This window comes from Vicia villosa, linkage group LG2, assembly GCF_029867415.1.
Source record: "Vicia villosa cultivar HV-30 ecotype Madison, WI linkage group LG2, Vvil1.0, whole genome shotgun sequence".
NCBI classification, from domain to species: domain Eukaryota; kingdom Viridiplantae; phylum Streptophyta; class Magnoliopsida; order Fabales; family Fabaceae; genus Vicia; species Vicia villosa.
Window position 1 is genome coordinate 22,061,898 of NC_081181.1, and position 26,933 is coordinate 22,088,830.

A 26,933-nucleotide genomic window follows, 5' to 3' on the forward strand; every position below is an offset into this window, starting at 1 on the left:
AAAAACATGCCTTTTATTTTTTCTTGCAATTTAAGTTCCTAGATAAATGTATAGGATGTCAAATTCATGTAAATAGGCTAGTTTACGTTTCCTGCACAATCGATGTCATAGCGTAGATTTACTTTCCGCACTTTACATTTCCGCATTTTAATTTCCAGCAAATATAAACTGCGTGTATGTCAAAGATAAAATTGAATCGTTAGATCACTAACTCCAAAAGATAAAATATCTGAATTCAAACACAAATCACACTTGCACCTCTTAAGGTAATCCCTTCTCATTCGTTTCAAAATCAAAGTCAAATTCTACTGTTTCGAGTACAAAATCGAACCTTTTGTTTATATCCGGTGAAAGGATAGATTTTTAAAGGAAATAGGATAAAGACCTTACAACTCAGGGTAGACCTCCTAGTTTGCTTGCTCAAATCAAAACAAACAAAATTCTCATACACTGTTGTTTTTTCAAAACTTTCCAAAAAGACAATACTTTGTATACATCCAAACACGGATCATTACAAAGTTAACGTTCTTTTCAAAACATCTTTCGAAAGATAAACAAACATTTTGTATACATCCGCACAAGGATCATTACAAATTCAATTTACAAAGGTATTTGAAACCACATATGAGCATTCTAAAGCAATTGAAAAGTAATCGAAAAACAAGTGAGCTAAGCAAACTTAAGAGCCCATGGATAACCATGGATACAAATGGTGCTAACACCTTCCCTTTGTATAACCTACCCCCTTACCCAGAATTTCTTAAAGGTCTTTTTTCTGTTTCTTTTATAAACCTTTCCTTAATTGGATAAAATAAAAGGTCGGTGGCGACTCTGTGAATTTTCAAAAAAATGCGAAAGCATAAGCGATAAAAAAGAGTCAGTTCACGTATCTCTCCCGCTCAGAGGTATGGCCCGAAAAAAAAACGGAGGTCCACACTAATCCATATTTCTTCCCTTTGACAGATGCTGTTTTGACTGGGCCAAACAGATCAATGTGCAAAAGTTCTAACGGCCTTGAGGAAGAGACAACATTCTTAGACTTGAATGCAGGTTTGGAGAACTTGCCCTTCTGACATGCTTCACAAAGAGCATCTGATTTGTATTTCAGATTAGGGAGTCCTCTGACAAGATTTAGTTTGTTAATCTGAGAAATCTTTCTCAAACTAGCATGTCCTAATCTTCTGTGCCAGACCCATTGCTCTTCAGAAACAGACATAAGACAAGTCACCTTCTGATTCTTAAGATCCTGAAGATCTGTCTTATAAATGTTGTTCTTTCTCTTGCCTGTAAATAGGATTGAGCCATCCTTTTGACTTACAGCCTTGCAAGACTTTTGATTAAAGATTATGTCATAACCATTGTCACTTATTTGACTTATGGACAATAAGTTATGAGCTAATCCATCTACTAGAAGAACATTAGTTATGGAAGGAGAGTTACCAGACTTTATAGTTCCTGAGCCAATAATTTTGCCCTTCTGATCTCCTCCAAACTTCACTTCTCCAGCAGATTTAAGCACCAGGTCTTGGAACATAGACCTTCTTCCTGTCATGTGTCGCGAGCACCCAGAGTCCAGGTACCATGACATGTTGTGCTTTTCCTTCTTTGCAGCCAAGGATATCTGCAATAGGAATAATCTTTTCCTTAGGTACCCACACCTTCTTGGGTCCTTTCTTGTTAGTTTTCCTCAAGTTCTGATTGAACTTGGGTTTAGCATTATAGGAAATAGGAGGAACAAAATGATAGTTTATGTTCTGAGTTCCATGATATTTCTTAGGTTTTGTCACATGCTTCTTGGTGTGTGTTATGTGAAAGCTTTGAGCATGTGATGTGAGCCTAATATCATGGGAGTGGCCAAATTTAAATTGGTTATACAGAGGCTTGTATGATATTTTCATATCATCCACAGATTCAAGCTTGTATGGGATTTCACCCTCATAACCAATGCCAGCTCTTTTGTTTCCTGACACAGCATATATCATAGAAGCAAGTTGACTTCTGCCAATACTTCTAGATAAAAACTTTCTGAAACTTAAGTCATATTCTTTCAGAATATTGTTCAGACTTGGAGTAGATTTTTCAGAGACAGAAGGAGATCCAGTATTTTTGGATAAATTTAAAATTTTTTCCTTCAGTTCAGAATTCTCCACTTCAAGCTTCTTAGTTTCAAATTCAAATAGCTTTTTCAGCTTCTTGTATTTGATACTAATATGAGACTTGAGTTCCAGAAGTTCTGTTAGACTGGAAACTAACTCTTCTCTAGATAGTTCAGAAAATACCTCTTCAGAATCTGATTCTGATGTAGATTCTGATCCATCATCTTCTGTAGCCATCAACGCAAAGTTGGCTTGCTCTCCTTCAGAGTCTGATTCTGATTCTGATTCAGAATCATCCCATGTTGCCATAAGACCTTTCTTCTTATGAAACTTCTTCTTGGGATTCTCCTTCTGAAGTTTTGGACACTCGTTCTTGTAATGTCCAGGCTCATTGCACTCATAGCAGACAACCTTCTTCTTGTCAGATCTTCTGTCACCAGAAGATTCTCCTCGTTCAAATCTCTTTGAACTTCTGAAGCCTCTGAACTTCCTTTGCTTGCTCTTCCAGAGTTGGTTTACCCTTCTGGAGATCATGGACAGTTCATCTTCTTCTTCAGATTCTGATTCTTTAGGATCTTCTTCTCTGGCCTGAAAAACGTTAGTACATTTTTTAACATTTGATTTCAACGCAATGGACTTACCTTTCTTCTGAGGCTCGTTTGCATCCAGCTCTATTTCATGGCTTCTCAAGGCACTGATAAGCTCTTCCAACGAAACTTCATTCAGATTCTTGGCAATCTTGAATGCAGTCACCATTGGATCCCATCTTCTATGTAAGCTTCTGATGATCTTCTTTACATGATCAGCCTTGGTGTAGCCTTTATCCAGAACTCTCAATCCAGCAGTTAGAGTTTGAAATCTTGAGAACATCTTCTCAATATCTTCATCATCCCCCATCTTGAAGGCTTCATATTTCTGGATTAGAGCAAGAGCTTTAGTCTCCTTGACTTGAGCATTTCCTTCATGGGTCATTTTCAATGACTCATATATATCATAGGTCGTTTCCCTGTTAGATATCTTCTCATACTCAGCATGAGAGATAGCATTCAGCAAAACAGTTCTACATTTATGATGATTCTTGAAAAGCTTCTTCTGATCATCATTCATTTCTTGCCTTGTAAGCCTTACGCCACTAGCTTTCACTGGATGTTTGTAACCATCCATCAGAAGATCCCATAGTTCACCATCTAGACCAAGAAAGTAACTTTCCAGTTTATCTTTCCAGTATTCAAAGTTTTCACCATCAAATACTGGTGGTCTAGTATAACCATTGTTACCATTGTATTGCTCAGTAGAGCCAGATGTAGATGCAGATGTATTTGTTGGAATTTCACCAGCCATCTTTTACTGAAGCGTTTTTCTCTTCCTGAATCTTTTCTAAACACGGTTAAGTGCTTGCACCTTAGAACCGATGCTCTGATACCAATTGAAGGATAGAAAAACACTTAGAAAGGGGGGGTTGAATAAGTGTAGTCTTAAAAACTTGAACGATAAAAACAAATTACACAGTTATTTTTATCCTGGTTCGTTGTTAACTAAACTACTCCAGTCCACCCCCACGGAGTGATTTACCTCACCTGAGGATTTAATCCACTAATCGCAACAGATTACAATGGTTTTCCACTTAGCCCACGACTAAGTCTTCTAGAGTATCCTGATCACAACCTGATCACTCTAGGATCAAATGCTTAGACACAAGCTAAGACTTTCTTAGAGTATCCTGACCACCACGTGATCACTCTAATTACAACTGCTTAGACACAAGCTAAGACTTCCTAGAGTATCCTGATCAACACTTGATCACTCTAGTTACTTACAAATTAATGTAATCAAATAAGAGTATTACAAATGCTTTTGAAAAGCTATAATCACAACAGTGATATTTCTCTTAACGTTTAAGCTTAATCTCACTAATATATTACAGCAGCAATGTAGTGAGCTTTGATGAAGATGAAGTTTCTGACAATCTCCCCCTTTTTGATGATGACAAAAACATATATAAATGATATGAATTTGCGATCAGAAAGAGCAGACGGCTAAAGACAATTTACACAGCTATAGCATAAGCATGTGAATATGTCTCCCCCTGAGATTAACAATCTCCCCCTGAGATGAATAATCTCCCCCTGAAATTAATACTAGAAGAATTTTAATAATAAAAGACTTCCCTGAGTATTTCAGTAGAGACGTTCACAGTGCTTGATCTACAGAACATTCATGACTTCTGATTTCTGCTTCCATAGGACAGCTTCAGAACATTGAATTTCTTTAGATCCTCAGAACATTCACAGCTTCTGATTCCTGCTTCCATTCGGACAACTTCAGAACTTGAATTTCTTTGATCTTCAGAACATTCACAGCTTCTGATTCCTGCTTCCATCGGACAGCTTCAGAACTTGAATTCCTTTGATCTTCAGAACATTCACAGCTTCTGACTCTTGTTTCCAGCGGACAGCTTCAGAGCTTGAATTTCTTCTTACATTACTTCATGCTAGATTGTATCAGAACATTGTTGAATGTACCAGAGCTTCATCAGAGCATCTCTACATCCTGAAATGTTACAGAACAAAACTAAACGACAAAAGTCAGCATGAATGAATCAGAACATAAAATATGTTTCAGAACACATAATATGTATCAGAGCCATATAAGCCATATAGAATGTATCAGAACAAATAGACATTCAGAATCAGATCATATTCTATCATCAGAATATCTGAACATTCTTCCTTCTTGCTTCTGATTCTGAAGCTTCATAGCACTCAGCTTGCTTCAAGAATCCAAGAGCTTGATTCATCTTGTTGCTTCTTATGTTGATCTTTAAAGAGAATCTTTAATTCCTGCAACAACACAACTTAAAGCATAGAACTTTGCAAGTTCTGTTAGTAATGTGGGGCCTTTTTACCCGGTAACTGATAATATTTAATCAGATCATTTATCATATATTTTCTCCCCCTTTTTGTCATAACATCAAAAAGAATATATAAAAGATTCAGATGTAGAAAACGACAAAGGAAAGAAACAGAATTAAACTTTTCATTGATTTAAACAAGCAGGATTACAAAAGATGTATGCTGATACACAAGTGCAACAAGCAAGGAAAACTACAAGGACACAAAGACTACAACCCTAGCCTAGTCCTAATCTAAGCCAGCATATCATGAATCCCAGCGTTGTTCTTGCTCTTGCTTGGCCATCAAATCTTGAAACTCTGCATGCCTGAGCAGCTCCCAGAGAAAGAAGTAAATGAATACAAGGGAGGAACTGAGAACAGTTCACCAGGAGAGAGCGTATTCTCAGATGGGCTTTCCCTTAACATAGAAGTTAAGTCCTTATGGAACCTAACTTCATCCAATATCTCAAGAAAGTCTTCTTCCTTTGGACAAATGTTGATAACAGCATCAAAGAAGAGATCTGACTTGAGAAAAACTTGGAATGCCATCCCGAGATATGTTTCTCATCCTGTAACCTATTAACCCTTCCATCCGTTCTATTCAAATAGATCAGCCACTTTTGAGACTTAGTTTCTTCAACAGGTTTAAAGTTTTGATGAAGGGAACTAGGAGAAGGATTCATGATGAACGCTAGATCGATGAAGAATGAACTAGGGTTTACGCAAAAGATATTCATAGAAAAGTGAGAGAAAGAGAGAGAGAGAGCGCAAAGATTGATTGAAGAATGCAAAGAAATGGAGAAATAAATAGAGGGAATGTGGGGAAGGAAACGTTCTTGGGAAGGGAAACGTTTGACGGATATAAAAACGAAAAAGAAAATAAAAGAAATGATGAATGGCATTTAATGTTACGTGACGTGAGGAGAGATAATAATGACAAAAGAAGTGATTAGCACAGTTACCTAAGTAGGCGTCCCCTCAACTGCACGCACGCTTGTCCAAAAATAGTGAACACGTGTTTACCATCTGGATAGCCAGTTACAGCTATTTTACTTTTAAAGAGATTCTGAGTCAACTTAGACAATGAAACGTTAGTAATAACAGAATCACTACTTCTAATTGATTACAATCAGAACTTCTTATAAAAGACTAATCCAATCTCATTTCAGAAGATACTCATACATAAGATCTTCTCATCTTCTCATTCTGGGCATAAATCCATACTGATATTCTTCAGAATGAACTTAAACCTATCTTCAGCAAGGGGTTTTGTAAAGATATCAGCCCATTGATGGTCTGTATCCACAAAGTTTAAAGATATAACACCCTTCTGAACATAGTCCCTTATGAAATGATGTTTAATCTCAATATGTTTAGCTTTTGAATGTAAGATAGGATTCTTAGATAAACATATAGCAGAAGTATTATCACAGAAGATAGGAATGTTACTCTCATATATCTGATAATCTTCTAGCTGACTTCTCATCCAGAGCATTTGTGTGCTACAACCTGCAGCAGCAACATATTCTGCTTCTGTTGTTGAGAGGGCAATTGTAGCTTGCTTCTTGCTGTACCATGAGATCAGATGACTTCCAAGAAATTGACAACTTCCAGAAGTGCTCTTCCTTTCAATTCTATCTCCAGCATAGTCAGCATCACAGAATCCTACTAAGTTGTAATCTTTGGATCTTCTGTAAACTAAACCAACATTAGTAGTACCTTTCAGATACCTCAGAATTCTCTTAACCGCAGTTAAATGAGATTCTCTCGGATCTGATTGGAATCTAGCACACAAACTAACACTAAAGAGAATGTCAGGTCTAGAAGCAGTTAGGTATAGAAGATATCCAATCATACCTCTGTACAACTTCTGATCTACCTTCTTACTTACCTCATCCTTACCTAGGACACATGTTGGATGCATAGGAGTTTTGGCTTCTTTGCTTTCAGAAAGATTAAACTTCTTCAGAAGTTCTTTCACATACTTCTTTTGATGAACATAGGTTCCATCAGAAGTTTGGTTGATTTGAATCCCAAGGAAATACTTGAGTTCTCCCATCATGCTCATTTCAAATTCAGCCTGCATAGACTCAGCAAACTCCTTTCCAAGTGTAGCATTAGATGTTCCAAAGATAATATCATCAACATATATTTGACAAATTAAAATATCCTTTTTAAATGTTTTACAAAAGAGAGTAGTGTCCACTTTTCCTCTAGTGAAACCATTTTCCAGAAGGAAAGAACTCAAACGTTCATACCAAGCTCTAGGAGCTTGTTTCAATCCGTATAATGATTTCTTTAATTTAAAAACATGATTTGGAGACATGGAGTCTTCAAAACCAGGAGGTTGATGGACATAAACTTCTTCATCTATGTAACCATTTAAGAAGGCACTCTTAACATCCATCTGATAAAGAGTGATGTTGTGTTGAGTGGCAAAAGTAATTAATAGACGAATAGATTCTAACCTGGCCACTGGTGCAAAGGTTTTTGTATAGTCAATCCCTTCTTGCTGACTGTAACCCTGAGCCACCAGTCTGGCTTTGTTTCTTATCACTTCACCTTTCTCACTCAGCTTGTTTCTGAAAACCCATTTTGTTCCTATAATATTGAATCCTTTAGGTCTTGGAACAAGATCCCAAACATCATTCCTTGTAAACTGATTTAACTCTTCTTGCATGGCAATTATCCAGTCTGTATCTTCTAGAGCTTAATCAACAGAAGTTGGCTCGATCAGAGAAACCAGACCTAATTGACATTCAGCATTGTTCTTGAGGAATGCTCTTGTTCTGATAGGATCATCTTTCTTCCCAAGGATCACATCTTCTGAATGAGCTGAGGCAAGTCTAGGTGATCTTCTGACTGTTGGCTCTTCAGAGATCCTGAGATTCTCTAAAGATGCAGCAACTTGATCTTCTGATCCATTGCTTCTGAGACTGCCAGCTTCTGCAGCTTTGCTTCTTGGTTCTTCTGCTTCTGATATATCAATATCACAATCTGCAAAATTCTCAAACTACTTTGGTTTTTCAAGACCAAGCTTATCATCAAACCTGATATTGATTGATTCTTCTACAATCAATGTTTCAGTATTGTATACTCTGTAGCCTTTAGAGCGTTCAGAATATCCAAGAAGGAAACACTTTTGTGATTTAGAATCAAACTTACCAAGATGATCTTTAGTATTCAGAATAAAGCATACACATCCAAAAGGATGGAAATATGAAATGTTGGGCTTTCTGTTCTTCCACAATTCATAAGGAGTCTTATTTAGAATAGGTCTGATAGAGATTCTATTCTGAATATAACACGCAGTGTTTATTGCTTCTGCCCATAAATGCTTAGCCATATTGGTTTCATTGATCATGGTTCTGGCCATTTCTTGTAGAGTCCTATTCTTTCGCTCTACAACTCCATTTTGCTGTGGAGTTCTAGGGCAAGAGAAATCATGGGCAATACCATTTTCTTTGAAGAACTCCTCAAAGAATTTGTTCTCAAATTCACCACCATGATCACTTCTAACCTTTAGGATTTTACACTCTTTCTTAGATTGGATCTGAGTGCAGAATTCAAAGAACACTGAATGAGACTCATCCTTGTGTTTCAAGAACTTTACCCATGTCCAGCGGCTATAATCATCAACGATGACTAATCCATATTTCTTCCCTCTGACATATGCTGTTTTGACTGGGCCAAACAGATCAATGTGCAAGAGTTCTAACGGCCTTGAGGTAGAAACAACATTCTTAGACTTGAATGCAGGTCTGGAGAACTTGCCCTTCTGACATGCTTCACAAAGAGCATCTGATTTGAATTTCAGATTTGGGAGTCCTCTGACCAGATTTAGTTTGTTAATCTGAGAAATCTTTCTCAAACTAGCATGTCCTAATCTCCTGTGCCAGACCCATTGCTCTTCAGAAACAGACATAAGACAAGTCACCTTCTGCTTCTCAAGATCAGAAAGATCAATCTTATAAATGTTGTTCTTCCTCTTGCCTGTAAATAGGATTGAGCCATCCTTCTGACTTACAGCCTTGCAAGACTTTTGATTAAAGATTATGTCATAACCATTGTCACTTAATTGACTTATGGACAACAAGTTATGCGTTAATCCTTCAACAAGAAGTACATTAGTTATGGAAGGAGAGTTACCAAGACTTATGGTTCCAGAGCCAATGATTTTGCCCTTCTGATCTCCTCCAAACTTGACTTCTCCACCTGGTTTAAGCACCAGGTCTTGGAATGTAGACCTTCTTCCCGTCATGTGTCGCGAGCACCCAAAGTCCAGGTACCATGACATTTTGCTTTTTGTCCTCTTTGCCGCCAAGGATATCTGCAACAGAAATTATCTTCTCCTTAGGTACCCACAATTTCTTGGGTCCTTTCTTGTTAGTTCTCCTCAAGTTCTGATTGAACTTGGGTTTAGCAAAATATTTAACAGGAGGAACAGCATGATATTCTTTAGGTTTTTCAGCATGATATTTCTTAGGATGTGTCACATGCTTCTTGGTGTGAACAGTGTTAAACTTCTGTGCATGTGAAGTGAGCCTAATATCATGAGCATGGCCATATTTGAACTGATCATACAATGGCTTGTATGTGATCTTCAGATCATCAATAGGTTCAAATTTATGTGAGGTATCACCCTCATAGCCAAAACCAAACCTTCTGTTTCCAGAAACACCATATATCATAGAAGCAAGATGACTTCTGCCAATACTTCTAGATAAGAACTTTCTGAAGCTCGAGTCATATTCTTTCAGAATATGATTCATGCTAGGAATGGATTTTTCTGTTTCAGAAGGAGATCCACTATCTTTGGATAAATTTAAAACTTTTTCCTTCAGTTCAGAATTTTCCACTTCCAGCTTCTTAGTTTCAAATTCAAACTGCTTCTTCAGCTTTTTATATTTGATACTAAGATGAGCCTTGAGTTCCAGAAGTTCTGTTAAACTGGAAACTAACTCTTCTCTAGATAGTTCAGAAAATACCTCTTCAGAATCTGATTCTGATGTAGATTCTGATTCATCATCTTCTGTAGCCATCAACGCGAAGTTGGCCTGCTCTCCTTCAGAGTCTGATTCTGATTCTGAATCATCCCATGTTGCCATAAGACCTTTCTTCTTATGAAACTTCTTCTTGGGATTCTCCTTCTGAAGTTTTGGACACTCGTTCTTGTAATGTCCAGGCTCATTGCACTCATAGCAGACAGCCTTCTTCTTGTCAGATCTTCTGTCACCAGAAGATTCTCCTCGTTCAAATCTCTTTGAACTTCTGAAGCTTTTGAACTTCCTTTGCTTGCTATTCCAGAGTTGGTTTACCCTTCTGGAGATCATGGACAGTTCATCTTCTTCTTCAGATTCTGATTCTTCAGGATCTTCTTCTTCAGCCTGAAAAGCGTTAGTGCATTTTTTAAAATTAGATTTTAATGCAACAGACTTACCTTTCTTCTGAGGTTCATTTGCGTCAAGTTCAATCTCATGACTCCTCAGGGCACTGATCAGCTCTTCCAAAGAAACTTCATTCAGATTCTTCGCAATCTTGAATGCAGTCACCATTGGGCCCCATCTTCTGGGCAAGCTTCTGATGATCTTCTTTACTTGATCAGCCTTGGTGTAGCCTTTGTCCAGAACTCTTAATCCAGCAGTTAGAGTTTGAAATCTTGAAAACATCTTCTCAATGTCTTCATCATCCTCCATCTTGAAGGCTTCGTACTTCTGGATTAGTGCAAGAGCTTTGGTCTCCTTGACTTGAGCATTTCCTTCATGAGTCATTTTCAAGGACTCATATATGTCATTGGCCGTTTCCCTGTTAGATATCTTCTCATACTCAGCATGAGAGATAGCATTCAGCAAAACAGTCCTGCATTTGTGATGATTTTTGAAATCTTTCTTTTGATATTCAGTCATTTCGTTTCTCGTGAGCCTTACACCAGTAGCTTTAACAGGATGTTTGTAACCATCCAACAGAAGATCCCATAGATCAGCATCTAGACCAAGAAAGTAACTTTCCAGTTTATCTTTCCAGTATTCAAAATTTTCACCATCAAATACTGGTGGTCTAGTATAACCATTGTTACCATTGTATTGCTCAGCAGAGCCAGATGTAGATGCAGTTGGATTTGTTTGAACTTCACCAGCCATCTTTTACTGAAGCGTTTTTCTCTTCCTGAATCTTTTCTAAACACGGTTAAGTGCTTGCACCTTAGAACCGGCGCTCTGATACCAATTGAAGGATAGAAAAACACTTAGAAAGGGGGGGTTTGAATAAGTGTTGTCTTAAAAACTTGAACGATAAAAACAAATTGCACAGTTATTTTTATCCTGGTTCGTTGTTAACTAAACTACTCCAGTCCACCCCCACGGAGTGATTTACCTCACCTGAGGATTTAATCCACTAATCGCAACAGATTACAATGGTTTTCCACTTAGCCCACGACTAAGTCTTCTAGAGTATCCTGATCACAACCTGATCACTCTAGGAACAAATGCTTAGACACAAGCTAAGACTTTCTTAGAGTATCCTGACCACCACGTGATCACTCTAATTACAACTGCTTAGACACAAGCTAAGACTTCCTAGAGTATCCTGATCAACACTTGATCACTCTAGTTACTTACAAATTAATGTAATCAAATAAGAGTTTTACAATGCTTCTGAAAAGCTATAATCACAACAGTGATATTTCTCTTAACGTTTAAGCTTAATCTCACTAATATATTACAACAGCAATGTAGCGAGCTTTGATGAAGATGAAGTTTCTGAGCTTTGATTTGAACAGCGTTTCAGCAAGTTAATTATCAGTAGATTCGGTCAGGATTCGTTAACCTTGCTTCTCATCAGAACTTCATATTTATAGGCACTTTGAGAAGATGACCGTTGGGAGCATTTAATGCTTTGCGTATTTCGTACAGCATTGCATTTAATGTTTCACGCTTTTGTCAACTACCTCGAGCCTTGTTCACGCTGTGTCTACTGACGTTGCCTTTAATAGCTTCCAACGTTCCTTTTGTCAGTCAGCGTAGCCTGCCACCTGTACTTTCTTCTGATTTGATGTTTGTGTATACAACGTTTGAATATCATCAGAGTCAAACAGCTTGGTGCATAACATCTTCTTGTCTTCTGACCTTGAAGTGCTTCTGAGCGTGATACCATGAGAACTTCAGTGCTTCTGCTTCTGATCTCAAGTTCTTCTGATGCTTCCATAGACCCATGTTCTGATTCTGCCTTGACCATCTTCTGATGTCTTGCCAGACCATGTTCTGATGTTGCATGCTGAACCTTCTGAGACAAAGCTTTTGAGCGCTGATTTGTGCATACTCTTTATATATTTCCTGAAAGGGAAATTGCAATGTATTAGAGTACCACATTATCTCACACAAAATTCATATCCTTGTTATCATCAAAACTAAGAATATTGATCAGAACAAATCTTGTTCTAACAATTACATGGTCAGACCTGTGGAGAAAATCATTGAAAACAATGATACCAAAGAGCTATAGAAGGTGGCTGCCAGAGTGCAACATAGATAGAACGGTATCTCTAACAACAAAGAGCATTTTGAGATGATCTTTATAGACAAAACGGTAATTTAATAGTTATGTGCATCCGTGCATGACATTCTGGTTTTTCTGTGTATTGTTATGTTTTTGGTTGCCATCTAACTTTTTTGTTCATCTGTGCATTACAGGGTGGTGATATACATTTTGTTGTCCCAATAACACATATGTCTCTGTTCGATGAAAAATTAGCATTGGACTATACTTACACATTATCCAACTTTAAGGTTCAGCCTAATGTGTTGGATTTCAAACCTTCTTCGCACAAATTTATGCTCAAGTTTACCGGAGGAAAGTCTGTTAGGCATGATAGCAAACATGAAATACCATCGAAATCCCTTGTGTTTACAAGTTTTTTTGATATAATCACCGACAAGTTTTACAAGGATGTGCCAGGTGAAAAGAATATGTTCATGTTTTGTTTGTGAATTTCTATTTCATATGTTATTTTACTCTTATGTCGATGATGTATTTTTTGCAGATGTGATTGGAATGGTTGAGAGTATTAGATATTCACAAACCCAGTCGGGTGCCAAAAATAACAAGTTAATATGGTATTAAGGGACAACAGATTTGTATATCTACTTCTAACATCACTCTTATATGATAGATGATTTGAATGTACATTCCCTTCATATTTTAAACTATTATGATGTAGTTTTTGTTTAGCAATAACACTATGAACTGCACCCTTTGGGAATCGTATCTTGACTAGTTCATCAAGTTCAATCAGGATCGGGTCAACGCGTCTGGTCCGATTAGTTTTTTGCTTAAGTATGCCAAAGTCAAGGAAGAGGGTTAGCTGCTTTATTTTGTTATTAGTTAATGAATTATTTTTTCCTACTCAAACTTGGATGTTACTGTATTAATGTAGGGAAGTTTCCGCTGTCACTGACAAACACCTACAATGTCACCATGCTATGCCTCGATAATGATTTTCCTCCGATGAAAGAGCTTATAGACATGTAAATTTTCCCTAATAACAAATATTGTGTCATTGGTATGTTGGATTCCTCATCATGTTAGGTGAACGTTTAATAATACAGTTATTCATGCAGCATGCCTAAGGACTGTATGGTTAATGTATCTGGGTAGCTAGCCTCTAACTCTCAACTTTCGTCACAGAGCTCTGAAAATACCCAAATCACTCTTGTTCAAAAGTTACTTTCTAAGGCCGTTGTTTTGCTCATCATTGATATTATTAAACTTCGGGATGTATGCACTACTTTCATTACATTGAGGCATATATATATATATATATATATATATATATATATATATATATATATATATATATATATATATATATATATATATATATATATATATATATATATATATATATATATATATATATATATATATATATATATATATAGACACTACAAGCTATACAACTATGTAGTATGAGTATTCTATACAAGTATCCTACTTTTACATAGTATGCTAACTCATACAGTAGATAGATATTAGCATATCTATAACAAATCCTAACTTCAAGTAGAATCAATTTTGAAAAGCATAATCAATTCTGTTTGATATCAACCAAATACGTCAAAATCAATTCTAAACACCATAATCAATTCTAAAATATTTCAAACGTAAAACTAAACGTAGACTTATAATCACAACAATGAGGCGTACGATAATTTGTGCATTCACAAAAAAGCAACAGATATTGCCATGCACTTTTATTTGGTACATTCTCTTTTATTTAGTTCCACATAAACCTTTCATTTCATATTTCCATTGTTAACAACTTACTCATTAGATAATAAAACTACATAGACATAGCATAATGTTGTTTGTCAAAAACACGGTTGAGAACTGCTGCCAATCGAATTCCTCCTTGAGCTAATCGCAAATTTATTATCGGAAAGCGTGTCCGGAAATAATCATCTGCGACATACATTTTCATATTGTAAATAAAATAGTGCAAAATTAACTCAATAATTAAATATAACTACTGTTTAATTTACCTTCTAAAACGGTGCCTTCGGCGGCATCTTTGTATGCCCATTTGCAAGCATCTTCGATACTTTCAGATGCATACCTAAATTTAACAAAATTCTACCTTAGTGGAAGTTAAAGGGTAAAATTGTACAACTGTATGTGGCCTATAGGACTCACGTGATTGGGCAAGCAATGTCATCAGAGATGCAGTTCTCCCATTCTTCTACTTCATTACCCCATACCTTCTGTTCATTTATTAGTATTATAGTACAAAATCAACAATTATAAAGCTTAATTATCGATACAAATGGTCAAAAACATGATTCACGTGAGTACCGTGATATTGGTTTGAATTGCATCAATGAATTCTCCTAAGTCAGAGTTATAGTATCTTTCAACTTCACTCTCAATTATGCAATCGTCCCAAACCTGGATACATACATACATACAATAATTACATATATAATTTAGTAGAAATAAATTTTTGGTCCTTATAAATATTCCGTTTTTATTTTTAGTCTCTCCGTGTTTTTAGGCAACAATTTTTATAAAAATATCGTTGCCAAAACCAACCAAAACCGTTGCCAAAATTCAATAAGGACTAAAAATAAAACTGCAATATTTATAGAGAACAAAAACTTATTTAACCCTATTTTAAATAATATTTTATAGATAACTTACATGGTGAAGATTTTGTTTAATTCCAAACCACTCAACAATAACTGTATTGCCTCCTTTGTCTGAGAGAAAGCCACAATGTAGAGGCTGATGAATGTCTCCCATAAAATGTGAAAGGAATAGAAGAGACTCTGTGAGGTTATCTGATATATTACCAAATTCAAACCATTAATTCTAACTTTTAACTTATAAATAAATTTAATGTAATTACTAATTAGTTTCAAAAAATAGTTTACATGTATATTTTGTGTTACTGCCATAATGAAGAAGCTGGGTGGTGTAATTAGTAATTGCCCCCACTGCGCATCGCCCCTTGGCTCCCGTTCTTACATCCATACAATCCCCTGAACATTTTGCATCACAAAAATGAGTAATTCGGTGTCAAATTTGCAAGTAGAAGTAATTGAGAGAAGAATGTAACTTACTTTCGTCTTGGTAATTGCAAGCGAAATCAGGAGTATCAGCAAAATGCAAAGAAGCTGACCAAGGAAACTGTTTTCTAACATTGTCTGGCCATGAGCACATACTGGCCAAGTCATTTTCTGCTGATTTTGGTAATAACTCTTTCACGGCCTCAGCAGCGGTGTTGCTGAGACGAGTTTGAGCGATTTTACAAACAGTGTAATGTCCTTCCTCTCCCCATCCTTGGGTGTTTGGAAGCAAAAGCATGAATGAAAATGTGGATATGGCTATGATAAGTATTAGCTGCATTCTGTAACTACCCATTGTGTTTAACAACATGCAAATAGTGACTCGCCTGATGTGTGGAATAATAGGGGTTGATATATAGTTCTTAAAAGGGGCCTCTTTAAACATGAGATTTATGTGCTTTGTACTCATAAAATTTTTTTTAAAAAAAAGAGCATATTTTGTTATCGTTATATGTGGCTATGTCTATTTTAATGACGTGTAATTTATATATTTTGTTCTAAAATTTTACAAAAATTTCTATATGATAATTTGTCATGTTTTATAAATTATATATCATTTTAAAAATTAAAAAATGAGGTTAAAGATAGTGCACTGATAGAAATAAATCGTTTTATCATGTTATATAATTTTTTTAAAAATTAGAGTATGATTTATCCTGATTCGTGGTTGTGATTGGTTGACAGTGTAAAACTTTTTTACACTGTCAGTACATCACTTATTTTCTTTTAAAAAATTATTAATTTTAAGTACATAATAATATAATAATAATATAATATAAGTATTAAAACTTTTAAAATTTAAACTATAAAAATATTTTCATAAAAAAGGCAAGATAGGAGAATCATAACTATAATTTAAAAAAATAAATAAATAAAATATTTTATGAAGTTGTGACTCCACAATTTTCACATCAAATATGAATCGGAATGTGATAAATAAGTTTCAAACTCGTTATCAAACATACACTAAGATCTAATAGTATAGTATTATTTCCCCTTATTGAAATTGACCATACATTCACAAAAATAGTATTTGGCCAGTGCACTACTTTCTAGGCTATTGCTATGGCCGGTACTAGCCATTCTGAAAAAGCAGAAAATAATGAATGGCGGATTTTAAAAATTATAATCTCGATCAAACCTTATCTCATTGTACTACTACTAGTAGTAAAATACAAGTCATGTAACATGTGCGATTATTAATCCTTTCTACAACAATGTCAGATCTAATTTATTACGGATTTTCTGTAGATCTGATCCAAAACAAATTTGTGGAGTACCGTGAGTTTTTAAAGGCAATATAATTACGCATTTTTGTTTGCAAATTAATAACAAACTCGTGCGTACCCTCGGGTTCTACTATGTATAAATTGAATTTGATTCACAATCTCGATTTTATTATATATTTTGTTGATATAAAAAGAAATTGAAATATTATATGCAATAAAAAAATTATATTAAAACCTTAATAAGAAGTGTTTTAAAAAATAGAGAAAAAAAATATTAATGGAGAAATGAAAAATAGGTTAAATTGTATTTAAAAAAATGAAATTGTAAGAATCAATAAAAGAAAGTATAAGTTTAAAAGTATTGATATATTTTTAAGAAATAATAAAAGAAAAAATATGAAATTCAAAGTAAATAAAATTGGGCCTTATTGGAAAAATATAATGGCCCAAATTTGTTGAAGGCCCATAAAAAAAGGAAAACCGTATATTTTATATTTATTTCAAAAAACTGAAAGTTGGAATCATAAACGTTTTACAACTTTCACTCTTTTTTTAATTGTTGTGGTGTTTTTGAAAACACATCCATAGGTTGTATAAAATTGAGAATGTCAATTTTCGGATAACGTAGTTTGGGGTGTAGTCTGAAGGTTCGTTGGTACAATAAAAATTAGTTTCTGAGGAAGAGTGGTTGAATTGAAGTTGTTGATAAGATTTTGTCTTAGTGGAACAGAAAATTAATGTTGGCTTGATGCAGTAGGTGTATGTATTGTGTTTCGCAAAGTTCCCAAATTTGGAATGGGTGTGACATGTTGAAGACATGGTTGAGAGGGGTTAGCATGAGTAGAGTTGTTCTTCTTTGTCATCAAGGTGAGTCTTCTTCTCTTCCTAGCCAGAAAAGTCAGGGTTTGTTCCTTGTTAAAATGTCCAGGTTCCATTTATGGCAACTCTGTTACTACAAGAGGAAAAAGATGTTAATATGATATTCTAAGAAACATGATTTCAATAAAAAGAACTGATCAATGATGTTGTTCAAAGTGTTAGTGTTGGACTTGAAAACAATAAAGCAGGAAGATTGCAAGAAATACCTTATAAGGATGGAAAATGGAATCCATGGAATCCATGGAAATAAGGGTAATCTTGAAGAATGGAACCCAAATAATAATTTACTGTTATTGTGAAGAAAGAAATTCAGATGAAGTTTGTTGTAATGTTGGACTGATACAAAGTTGAATCCATAGTGTTGAATCCATAGGAATGAGCAATGAGGAGAAGGGTTGACTGTTGGCAGTTTTTACAAAAAAATGGAAGAGGAAATTCAAAATTTTGAAAACATGGTTAGTTGGTTAGTGGGGGGGTCTATAGGCGGGGAAAATAAAATTGAAAAGAAAAGTTAACATTTTAAAAGTTATATCATATGGGAAAGTGGGGGCGAGATTGCATTGGTAGTAGGGTACAAAATCTATAATCTATAATATAAATGAAATGTAGATCCGCTCATGAGCTTTGGAAAAGATGGTTTGGGAAAAGGAAATGTAGATCCACTCATGAGTTTTGGAAAATGTAAAACAGATTGTACTTAAAAGTACAACTTTTGGATAGGTGAACAAAAAATACAGGCTGTATATTTTCAGTATTTCACGGGTATGTACAACAGCATAGTGTTTATTTGAATATTAAATAAAAATGTTGGGAGAAGTAAATGTATTAAATGGGATTCCAAATGTTGTACTATAATAAAATTTTGGTACTGATACATAAAACACCAAAAGTGGTTATATATAGGATGGATATATTGAGTTACTTATTATTATTTCATTGAATATGTATCAAATGGAGATAAATTGAAGTAGTATTGTTGGCAAAAGAAGTTAATATGGGAAACAAAATAACATCAGAAATGGAATGATAGATAAACCATATTGACTTATTTAATTTGTAAAAATGTCTTGATTTAATAGGAAAACATACTTTAAATGGTTGTTTCGGTATAAGGTAAGAAAACAAAAATTTCATCGAATTGGTATAATGTTACCTGTAAATGGCTGTTTCAGTTTTATGGCCAAGACCACATTCATAAGGTGGTTCATGGCCTTTGGCAACCTTAGGACACTGATGACAAGTTTGGTAATACCAACCACCTTGAGCAGCTTTCAGTTTCATGACTGTCGCGACGGTAACACATTGAGTAATCTGAAAATGAAATGATAGACAATCACATTGTGTTAATAATATAGGTTCAGTAAAAGGAATTCTGAGGTAAAAAGAAGTTAATACCTCCCCGAGTTTTACAATATCAGCCAATGGAAGTACAGTTGCCTTATACATTAGTTTATCATAAAGACTGTGTTGAGAAGAACTTGAGTATTGAGACAAAATCTGGGACTGCAAACTTAAAGCCTGACTTAAACATTCTACTGCAGTGAATTTTGGTAGGCTAAAAATACAACGAATAAATTAATAATATAGGAGAATTGTACTTAAACAAAGAGCATAATTGGTGGAAAATGAAACCTTTCAAGAAAATCTTTAATCTAAGGTAACTCATCATTGATATGCAACATTGTAACGTTGAAAGTGTTAGAAACACATAAGGGATACTTTCCTATATGGAAAATGGCAAAGTGAAGGATTTATTATTATTGTATAATAAAATAATAAAAAACAGTAAGTTAAAAATGAGAAGCATAATAATAAAATGACACCTTCCTCCTTGACTTTTGCGAATTGCAAAACAATAATGAGTGGGATTGAGAAGTCCTTTATATTTTTATTGAAATCATGGAATTGCATTGCATATCCTTCCCACAAAGTGCAATTGAGAACGTTGTCACTAAACCAAATGCAGAAAAAGAAGAATGTTAGTATAAAAAAAACACTGAATATGTCACAAGAAGTTGCATAGTTAAAACACATACGACAAATCCTTCAACAATAGATTGATCTGTTGTTTTTTACTCCCTTTTTGAAGTTGTGCGTAGCCAATTTCTGTCACCATTCCAATGACATCTGAGAAAAAAAGAAACAAAAGATAATAGAGTAAGAAATATATTTAGTACATGATATGAGGTGAAGTTTAGCTGGTCATACCTATTAGAACATCCTTTTTCCATTTCCCAATGATAATATCAGTAAAAGAAGTGAATTTTAGTGGCTTTGTAGGTATTTCATGTTTATTCTTGTCTGTAACAGATGTACCACCGGTAAATGTCAACATAAACTTGTGATCTGAGGGCTTGAAAAGCAAATCATTAAGAGAGACTTGGAAGTTTGAGATTGTATAAGTGTTGCCAACAATTAATAGTGAATCATAAGCTTGTTTAAAAGCATTGGGAACTTTAACATGGATGTCACTACCCTGTATGATATAACATATCACAATAATATGTTAGTTGAAAGAAGTAAACAATAAATAGTTAAACACCAAAGGAGTGTTTAAGGGTAAACTTTGAACAAAGTTTCAAACACCAACCAAATATTAAATCATTGAAACCCTAAGTTTTGAATCAGAGCTGGTAAAACAATGTTTCCATTAAACCCTAAGTTTTGGAAAAAGTTTGTTTATACAATAAATCAAAGTATAAAAACATGTGATTCACAAAGTTCCCATTAACTTTGTTCACAAAAAATCAGTTTCCATATGTTAACACAAAAAAACAACAGTTTCATTAAACCCAAAGTTTTGATTCACAAAACCATTAGAACATATCAAATGCAGCAAAAAACATAAACGATGAACATAACAAAAAAAGGTGACAACCAGATTTACATGCTTACATCTTTATCAACGACGATCAAATCAAAATGTTCTTTGTTATTATTAACAACGCTCCATTTGTGATGGATACGAACAACCACTTTCCAAAGCTCCTTCGTATCATTGATGTTCTTCAGCAACTCAAACGGTCTAGCCATGAAGATCTCAAAAACCAGAACAACGATTGAAAAAAGTTAAAGGAAGAAATATTGAAAAGAAAAATGTTGTTGGTGGTAGGTTTGTTCCAGAGAGACAATAGGAGAGGAAAAGGGCAGAAAGAGAATAGGAAAGGAAGTTTACACAGTGTAAACAGTGTGGCCATTGGGAAAACCATCACTCAGCACCGTCTACTGTTCTGCAGAGACACCTTTTTGCCAGTTTTTGGTTCAAATGCAACTGAAAAGTATCCAAATAATATTAAAATATTACTTGCAGCGAATGAATGGTGTAACATATAGCAATTATGTAACTAAAACCATCTAATGTTCTGACAAATGATTACTTTGGACCCAATTTGCCCCAAAAAGTGAGATTTGTCACATAATTAAGCCAGGGTTAATATGTCTTAACCGGAACATATTCCCTTCTTATATTATAGACTACTACCATGAGTATACAGTTAAAATATTGTACTACTTACTTACTTACTACCTCGGTCCCTTTTTGGGTATTTCACACATATTAAAAAAGCGAAATTAAAAGAGTATAAAAAAGGAAGAGTAATAAATAATATAGGGTATATTAAAAAAAATGTATTAATGTTGTATTGGAATTGTAAAATGACTTATAATCTAGGACAAATTTTTTCTTCAAAATGTCTTATAATTTAAAACGGATGGAATATATATTATGAGCTTAACTTTTTATTCAATTATGTTAACGATTTATCAATTAGTAATATTAATTTAGCATCAAATAAAATAAAAAATTAATTAAATTTTTATTAAATAATTAATTATATGTTTAATTAATTGACGTGAGTTTAATATGAGTGGAAGTTCCGTAAAAAAAAAAATATGAGTGAAAGTTAGAATGATTTATTTTGAAATAGTGAAACTCTAGTTATTCATTACATTATAGTTCAGTTTCATAAGAACCACGATCTAACGAGTGTTTGTTATTAGTCTTTTTCTTTGTTTGTCTTTAGGCATGGCGGTTGTTAAGCATTACTAGCTCCGCCCCGCGTTTCTACACCAACCTTACCTTCACCTAAGACTCAGTCGAGGGTAATAATCCCCTGCCTCCAACAAGGAACGAGTTTTACTGCCCCGTTCCCGCTCTCATTCGCATAAATTATATTTTTTAAATGTTTATTTTTTTCATAAAAATAAAAATCAATAATTAAACTAAATGTTTGATCATTTTAAGAATAATTATAAAACTTGGCTCATTTCATTTAGTTTGTATTTTCAAAAAAAATAATAATAATTATAATAAACTTGATATTTTATAATTGAGAAAGGTTAATAGGTAATAAAGTTATAAAAAAAAAATAAGGATATCAAATTAATTTTAATAGGCGGGTGCAGGACGGGTATTAGCATTCTGCCCCCCGCCTCTAATTAAACTGATTTTTCCCCATTAGATTCAGGGCGGGGCGGCTGTGTTCAGATTTTTTTTGTCGGGCCTACTTGTCTTCTAGGATTACTATCGTCATTACTCACAAACTTTTTATTTTTAACCATCTGATTATTCCAATAGTTTTGGAGAGATCAACATGTCTTATATTCTAAGACTATTTTATTTGCATCTTCATTTGTTTATTTAGTTTTCGCACTAAAGTATAACTATAATTTTAATCTCTACATTGTACATATCCTTGTTAAAAAATGTGAGAAACAAACATGGGCCTAAAAGTAATGAAATACTTGTACGCAATTGTAACTTCAAAGTGGTGACTTATGTTACGACTTTAAAAGTCACAAAAGTTTTCAGCATTTAGGTTAGTCTGATTTCCTTTAAATTATGGAATAATTTGTTTTAATAGTAAATTTAGGGTAGAGTTATCAATCTCGGGGAATAGCAGCGTTATCCCGGGGAGGAAGTGCAAGGCGGTGGCCGAATGCTACATTGCAACAGTTCGTGTCTCGGTTTGAGATAGTGGCCACTATTTGGCTTGGAGCGGGTTGCAGGAGCAAAATGCTTCCCAGTCCAAAGCGGGTTTCAACCTGCTATCAATTTTGAATGCAAAAAACTTTATTTACTCTTAAATAAAATAAACGTTGGAGGAGTTTTTCTAGAATGTTTTCCGATAACTTAGAAATCAGAGGATTCATCTTCTCACTTCCTCACTTGCTTCTCTTAAGTTCTAATTGCTTCCACCCTTAAGTCAGAAAACTCAGTACTACAAAAAATACATTTTACCTCGGACGCGAAATGCATTTAACCTTGGCTAAAGAAGCGAGGTAACAAAGAGCGTCATGAAAAGTATCAATTTTATCCCTCAGTTTTTAAAACACTGAGGGGAAAATGCTTAGGCACATGAGTTCGAACCCCAGCTTCTGCACTTTTAATATTTTCAAAACTTGCACATCAAACATATTAGTCTATCAATAACACTAAGGGGTAAGATTATTATTTTTTAAATTCGTTACAAGCTACAGAATATTTATAAATTATTTGTTTACCCATAATATTACTTTGTTTACACAAAATATTTTACAAATAAATATATATATATATATATATATATATATATATATATATATATATATATATATATAAATAACAAATTTTGAATTTGATTCATCGTCGTTACTGTTGGTGATCAGATGTTGGATCCTCGTTTCACTGAAATGTCGGGAAGATAAAATGTTATATGCAATATATTACAGATCCCTTTCGCATATATTTTTTTATGATGTAAAACAAGAAAATGGTTAGTTAACTGAATGAATATATGATTATTGAAAAACACCGTAAATTTTTTGATTATTGAAGAACACAAACCTTAAACATAATTTATTTTCTGCTCTTGCAATTCATTGTAGAGAACTTTACCGAGTTTTTCACGCTTCAAAGTTTTCATGATATATGTTTCATTAACAATTATTGATATTCATAATGATTTTTTAATGGGTGTCTGTTAGGTTTCACGCGGATCACTAATGGAAGTGTCTTGAGCGTTGATACTCATGAAATGGACGACACAGATTTATTTAAGGATGGTGATCAATATTCACAATTATCACGCCAAAACAATACCTTCAGTTTCTGACAAAAACTAGGGTAAAAGGTGTATAAGTTTTTTTTTAACATTACATTGTTTACACAGAATATTAAATTACATTATTACAACAAATGCAGTGTTATCATAGTGGATGTTGTTCTTGGAGAACAACACATCTTTGCTCTAATCCAGATCCTTGAAATTCGGGTATCAGATACGTGATGTCGAATGAGATGTCACGACACAAATATCTGTTAATAAATACTATAGAACAAGATGGTAGCAATAACGAAAATAGTGCAGAAAGGTAAAAGACACAAGGAATTGTTTACCCAGTTCGAAATAACTTCCTACTATGGGGGCTACCAAGCCAGGGATGAAATCAATATACCATAGTATCAATTCAAAGTTAAACTCACCCATTTACAACTTCTCACTTAATCACTACCCTTCCCATGACTTCTACCTAAGATTCACCTAGGTATGAAGCCCTCCTCAAATCCCCATAGTCACAACCCGTGACAAACACCACAAACAATTAAAAGTAAAAGACACTCTTCCAAGACACACAATTCTCAATGCTTAAAAGCTTATGAGAACTAACACTACTCTCCTTGCTTAACAGCTTCGGAGATTAAAACATTTAACACCTACAGGTTTGTGAATGAACAAACATGGAACTTACAGCACAACCAAAATAAGGATTCCTAGAACCCTAAAAATACAAATATTAGTTCCACTTAAAACTAGGTTTAGGCCAGTCTATTTATAGAATTAGTATTGACTGAATTGGGCCTAAAACCGCAACAAGGAGGCTGCACAAAATCTGTTGCTTGATCTCCAAGAAAATAGGTTTTCAATCCAACCTTTCTTAAATTGTCTCCAATTGTAGAAAGTGTGAATATATCTAATTGAATTGATCTTAGATACACATAAGCTAACTGAATATTCCACAATATTCGGTAGCTAATAAAATAGCTGATATACTTGACAGATCAACTCTAGCAAACACGCTCCAGCAAACACGATGTCAGACCTATCATGTTGTTACATCTTGTTCAACATGCTGAAATCTGTATGATATGGCATTCTATTCAAAATGTTTCTGCTAGGTTGGTTTTACCAAAATGCATGCTCATCTTAGAGAAACTACAATCTCCCCCTTTGGCACATTTTGCCTAAAACAACCAAATAACCCTTGCATCAGAAGAACAACAACGGAAAGAACATAGTAGTGTAACAACATAGCAGGGTAACTGCTCCCCCTCAACACATGCTAGCTCAAGGTATACACTAACACAGTAGCAAGCAGTTTAACATACTCCCCCTCAAGCACAAGCACCTCCTGTATACTCAATTACTACTCCCTCTTTTTAGCCACAAAGTAACAAAGATAGTAGAACAAAACTTAACTACCTGTTAAGCACTTTTTTTCTTGGTGCAAGTAAAATTAAAAGTATCCTGGGCATCTAACCCTTTCAAAATCATAGACTAAAATAAAAAGAATCATAATGCAAATCCAAACAGAATCACATGACCAACAGTCATGCAACAGCAACCACAATAGAAGCTCCTTCTTCTTAAATGGTACCAACAGAAGTTGTACCAAATTCAGCATCTTTAGCGCTTCCACTAGCAGATGCAACTCTTGAAGTAATTGCTATAAATCTTCATGAATACATACCCCTCGTTTTTTCTTGAGATGAGTATAATTAAAGAATTTTGGAGGACTACTAGCAAGCTTCCTTTCAGTATTACCGTGCTCCAAAGTCACGATCCTGATCTCCCCAGTATCTCTATTGATATGATGCCATATATTAATGTTCTTGATCATCCTAGATTGACTAGGATCCTTGTAAGTACTGAGGACACTCGAGTTGTCGCATGACAATGTCATGACACTTAGAGTAGCATTATCCTTAGACACCATTTGTTGAGCACCAATAGTTTCATCCATAGGCAAAATGACACAATTTTGCTTGTCACTAAGCCAAAAGACATTATTTTCAAGAAACAAACTTCTTCAGAAGTATTGTTTCTATCAGCAGTACTGTTAGCCTGATCTTCATCACAACATTTTACCAAAATAAAGTCTGAATCATAGGAATATAGTGCTTCACTTGTACTCAATGCTGACTCCATAATCACTTCGGATTGATTGAGGTGGTTGATCTTGGGTCCTTCTTGACTTCTGACACAGCCGCCAAGTTCTGAAGCTATATTTGATCCAGTTGTAGTAAAATATAGAAGCCTCCTAGTCATGCTTTGATGCAGATTCTAATAAATACTTACTCCTTCGTCATCTTTAGATCATTTCTGGTGAATGGAGATAGGAATTCCTCCATGACTGGTACTCTCCAGACTAAGTCTCCACTCAATGTTCTTTACACACTTGCCTTGACAAAGGAGAATTGAGTCTTCCATCTGTTTAACTCGTGCTCCTAGAGACTGAGTCACTTTTTCCACAAGACTCATATCCGACCCCAATTGCATCTGTTTGATAAGATGTTGAATCATACCATCTGATATCCCTTTGATACCCGTACTATCCATACATACCTGGGCATAGTTTCTCGAGCCTTCCTTGATACAGAGAGCTTTGTCAGTTTCATTCTCTCCATATCCATGACTGACTTGGGATTTAGTCAACATCATATACCATGCCCTCAGATCTTGGTTCGTGTCACACACACTCATTCTTAGCTTGAATTTGAATTCAAGCACTGACTGATCACTGATATATACCTCTTTACTTTGGTATTCACCTGGACAGCCATTCTGGAAATCAAGACTCTCTTTAATTTTGGAGGCAATGTCTTGCTTACTTATGACGTGCACCTCATCATGTCTTGGGACCAGGTTCCATGTCTTATTACTCTTGTACTGATTGAGTTCAGCTTCCATGCCATCAACCCATGACTCATTATTCACTACTTTATTCACATAATTTGAGACACAACTAGGACTTGAAGAACCTTCCCTTGATCTGGAAACAACTTCTTGACTAGAATCTCTGTTCTTGAGGATGATCTTTTTGCATTATGGGAACTATTTCTCTAACATCTATATGAGTTTCTTCAGCTTCACCGTTTTTACTAGATTCTCCAATGTCGGTATCGGATGTTGAGACATCTTCAGCAGTAGTACTTTAGTTGGTGCTGCAGTTGTCTCAA

General features: G+C 34.8%; 2 protein-coding genes across 2 annotated transcripts; one reads left to right on the forward strand and one right to left on the reverse strand.

Annotated features, from left to right (window-relative positions):
* Positions 1-12,449: 12,449 nt before the first annotated feature.
* LOC131646003 (uncharacterized) lies at positions 12,450-13,548 on the forward strand. The gene is made up of 3 exons (XM_058916181.1): positions 12,450-12,573; positions 12,678-12,942; positions 13,028-13,548. Exons 1-3 carry the CDS (start codon positions 12,553-12,555, stop codon positions 13,105-13,107), a joined length of 366 nt encoding a protein of 121 aa, XP_058772164.1. The 5' UTR covers positions 12,450-12,552; the 3' UTR covers positions 13,108-13,548.
* Positions 13,549-14,154: 606 nt separating this feature from the next.
* On the reverse strand, positions 14,155-15,952 carry LOC131646004 (endonuclease 2-like). Its single transcript, XM_058916182.1, has 7 exons — positions 15,603-15,952; positions 15,414-15,521; positions 15,181-15,320; positions 14,836-14,928; positions 14,677-14,744; positions 14,526-14,599; positions 14,155-14,445 (listed from the first exon to the last, which is right to left on the reverse strand). Exons 1-7 carry the CDS (start codon positions 15,916-15,918, stop codon positions 14,327-14,329), a joined length of 918 nt encoding a protein of 305 aa, XP_058772165.1. The 5' UTR covers positions 15,919-15,952; the 3' UTR covers positions 14,155-14,326.
* Positions 15,953-26,933: the final 10,981 nt, after the last annotated feature.

Coding starts and splice junctions, on each gene's coding strand:
- LOC131646003 (XM_058916181.1), top strand. CDS start 12,553: ATGATCTTTATAGACAAAACG. Junction 12,574..12,677: donor TGATCTTTATAGACAAAACG/GTAATTTAATAG, acceptor TGTGCATTACAG/GGTGGTGATATACATTTTGT. Junction 12,943..13,027: donor GTTTTACAAGGATGTGCCAG/GTGAAAAGAATA, acceptor TATTTTTTGCAG/ATGTGATTGGAATGGTTGAG.
- LOC131646004 (XM_058916182.1), bottom strand. CDS start 15,918: ATGTTGTTAAACACAATGGGTAGTTACAGAATGCAGCTAATACTTATC. Junction 14,600..14,676: donor GACATTGCTTGCCCAATCAC/GTGAGTCCTATA, acceptor TGTTAAATTTAG/GTATGCATCTGAAAGTATCG. Junction 14,446..14,525: donor CGAAGGCACCGTTTTAGAAG/GTAAATTAAACA, acceptor TGTATGTCGCAG/ATGATTATTTCCGGACACGC.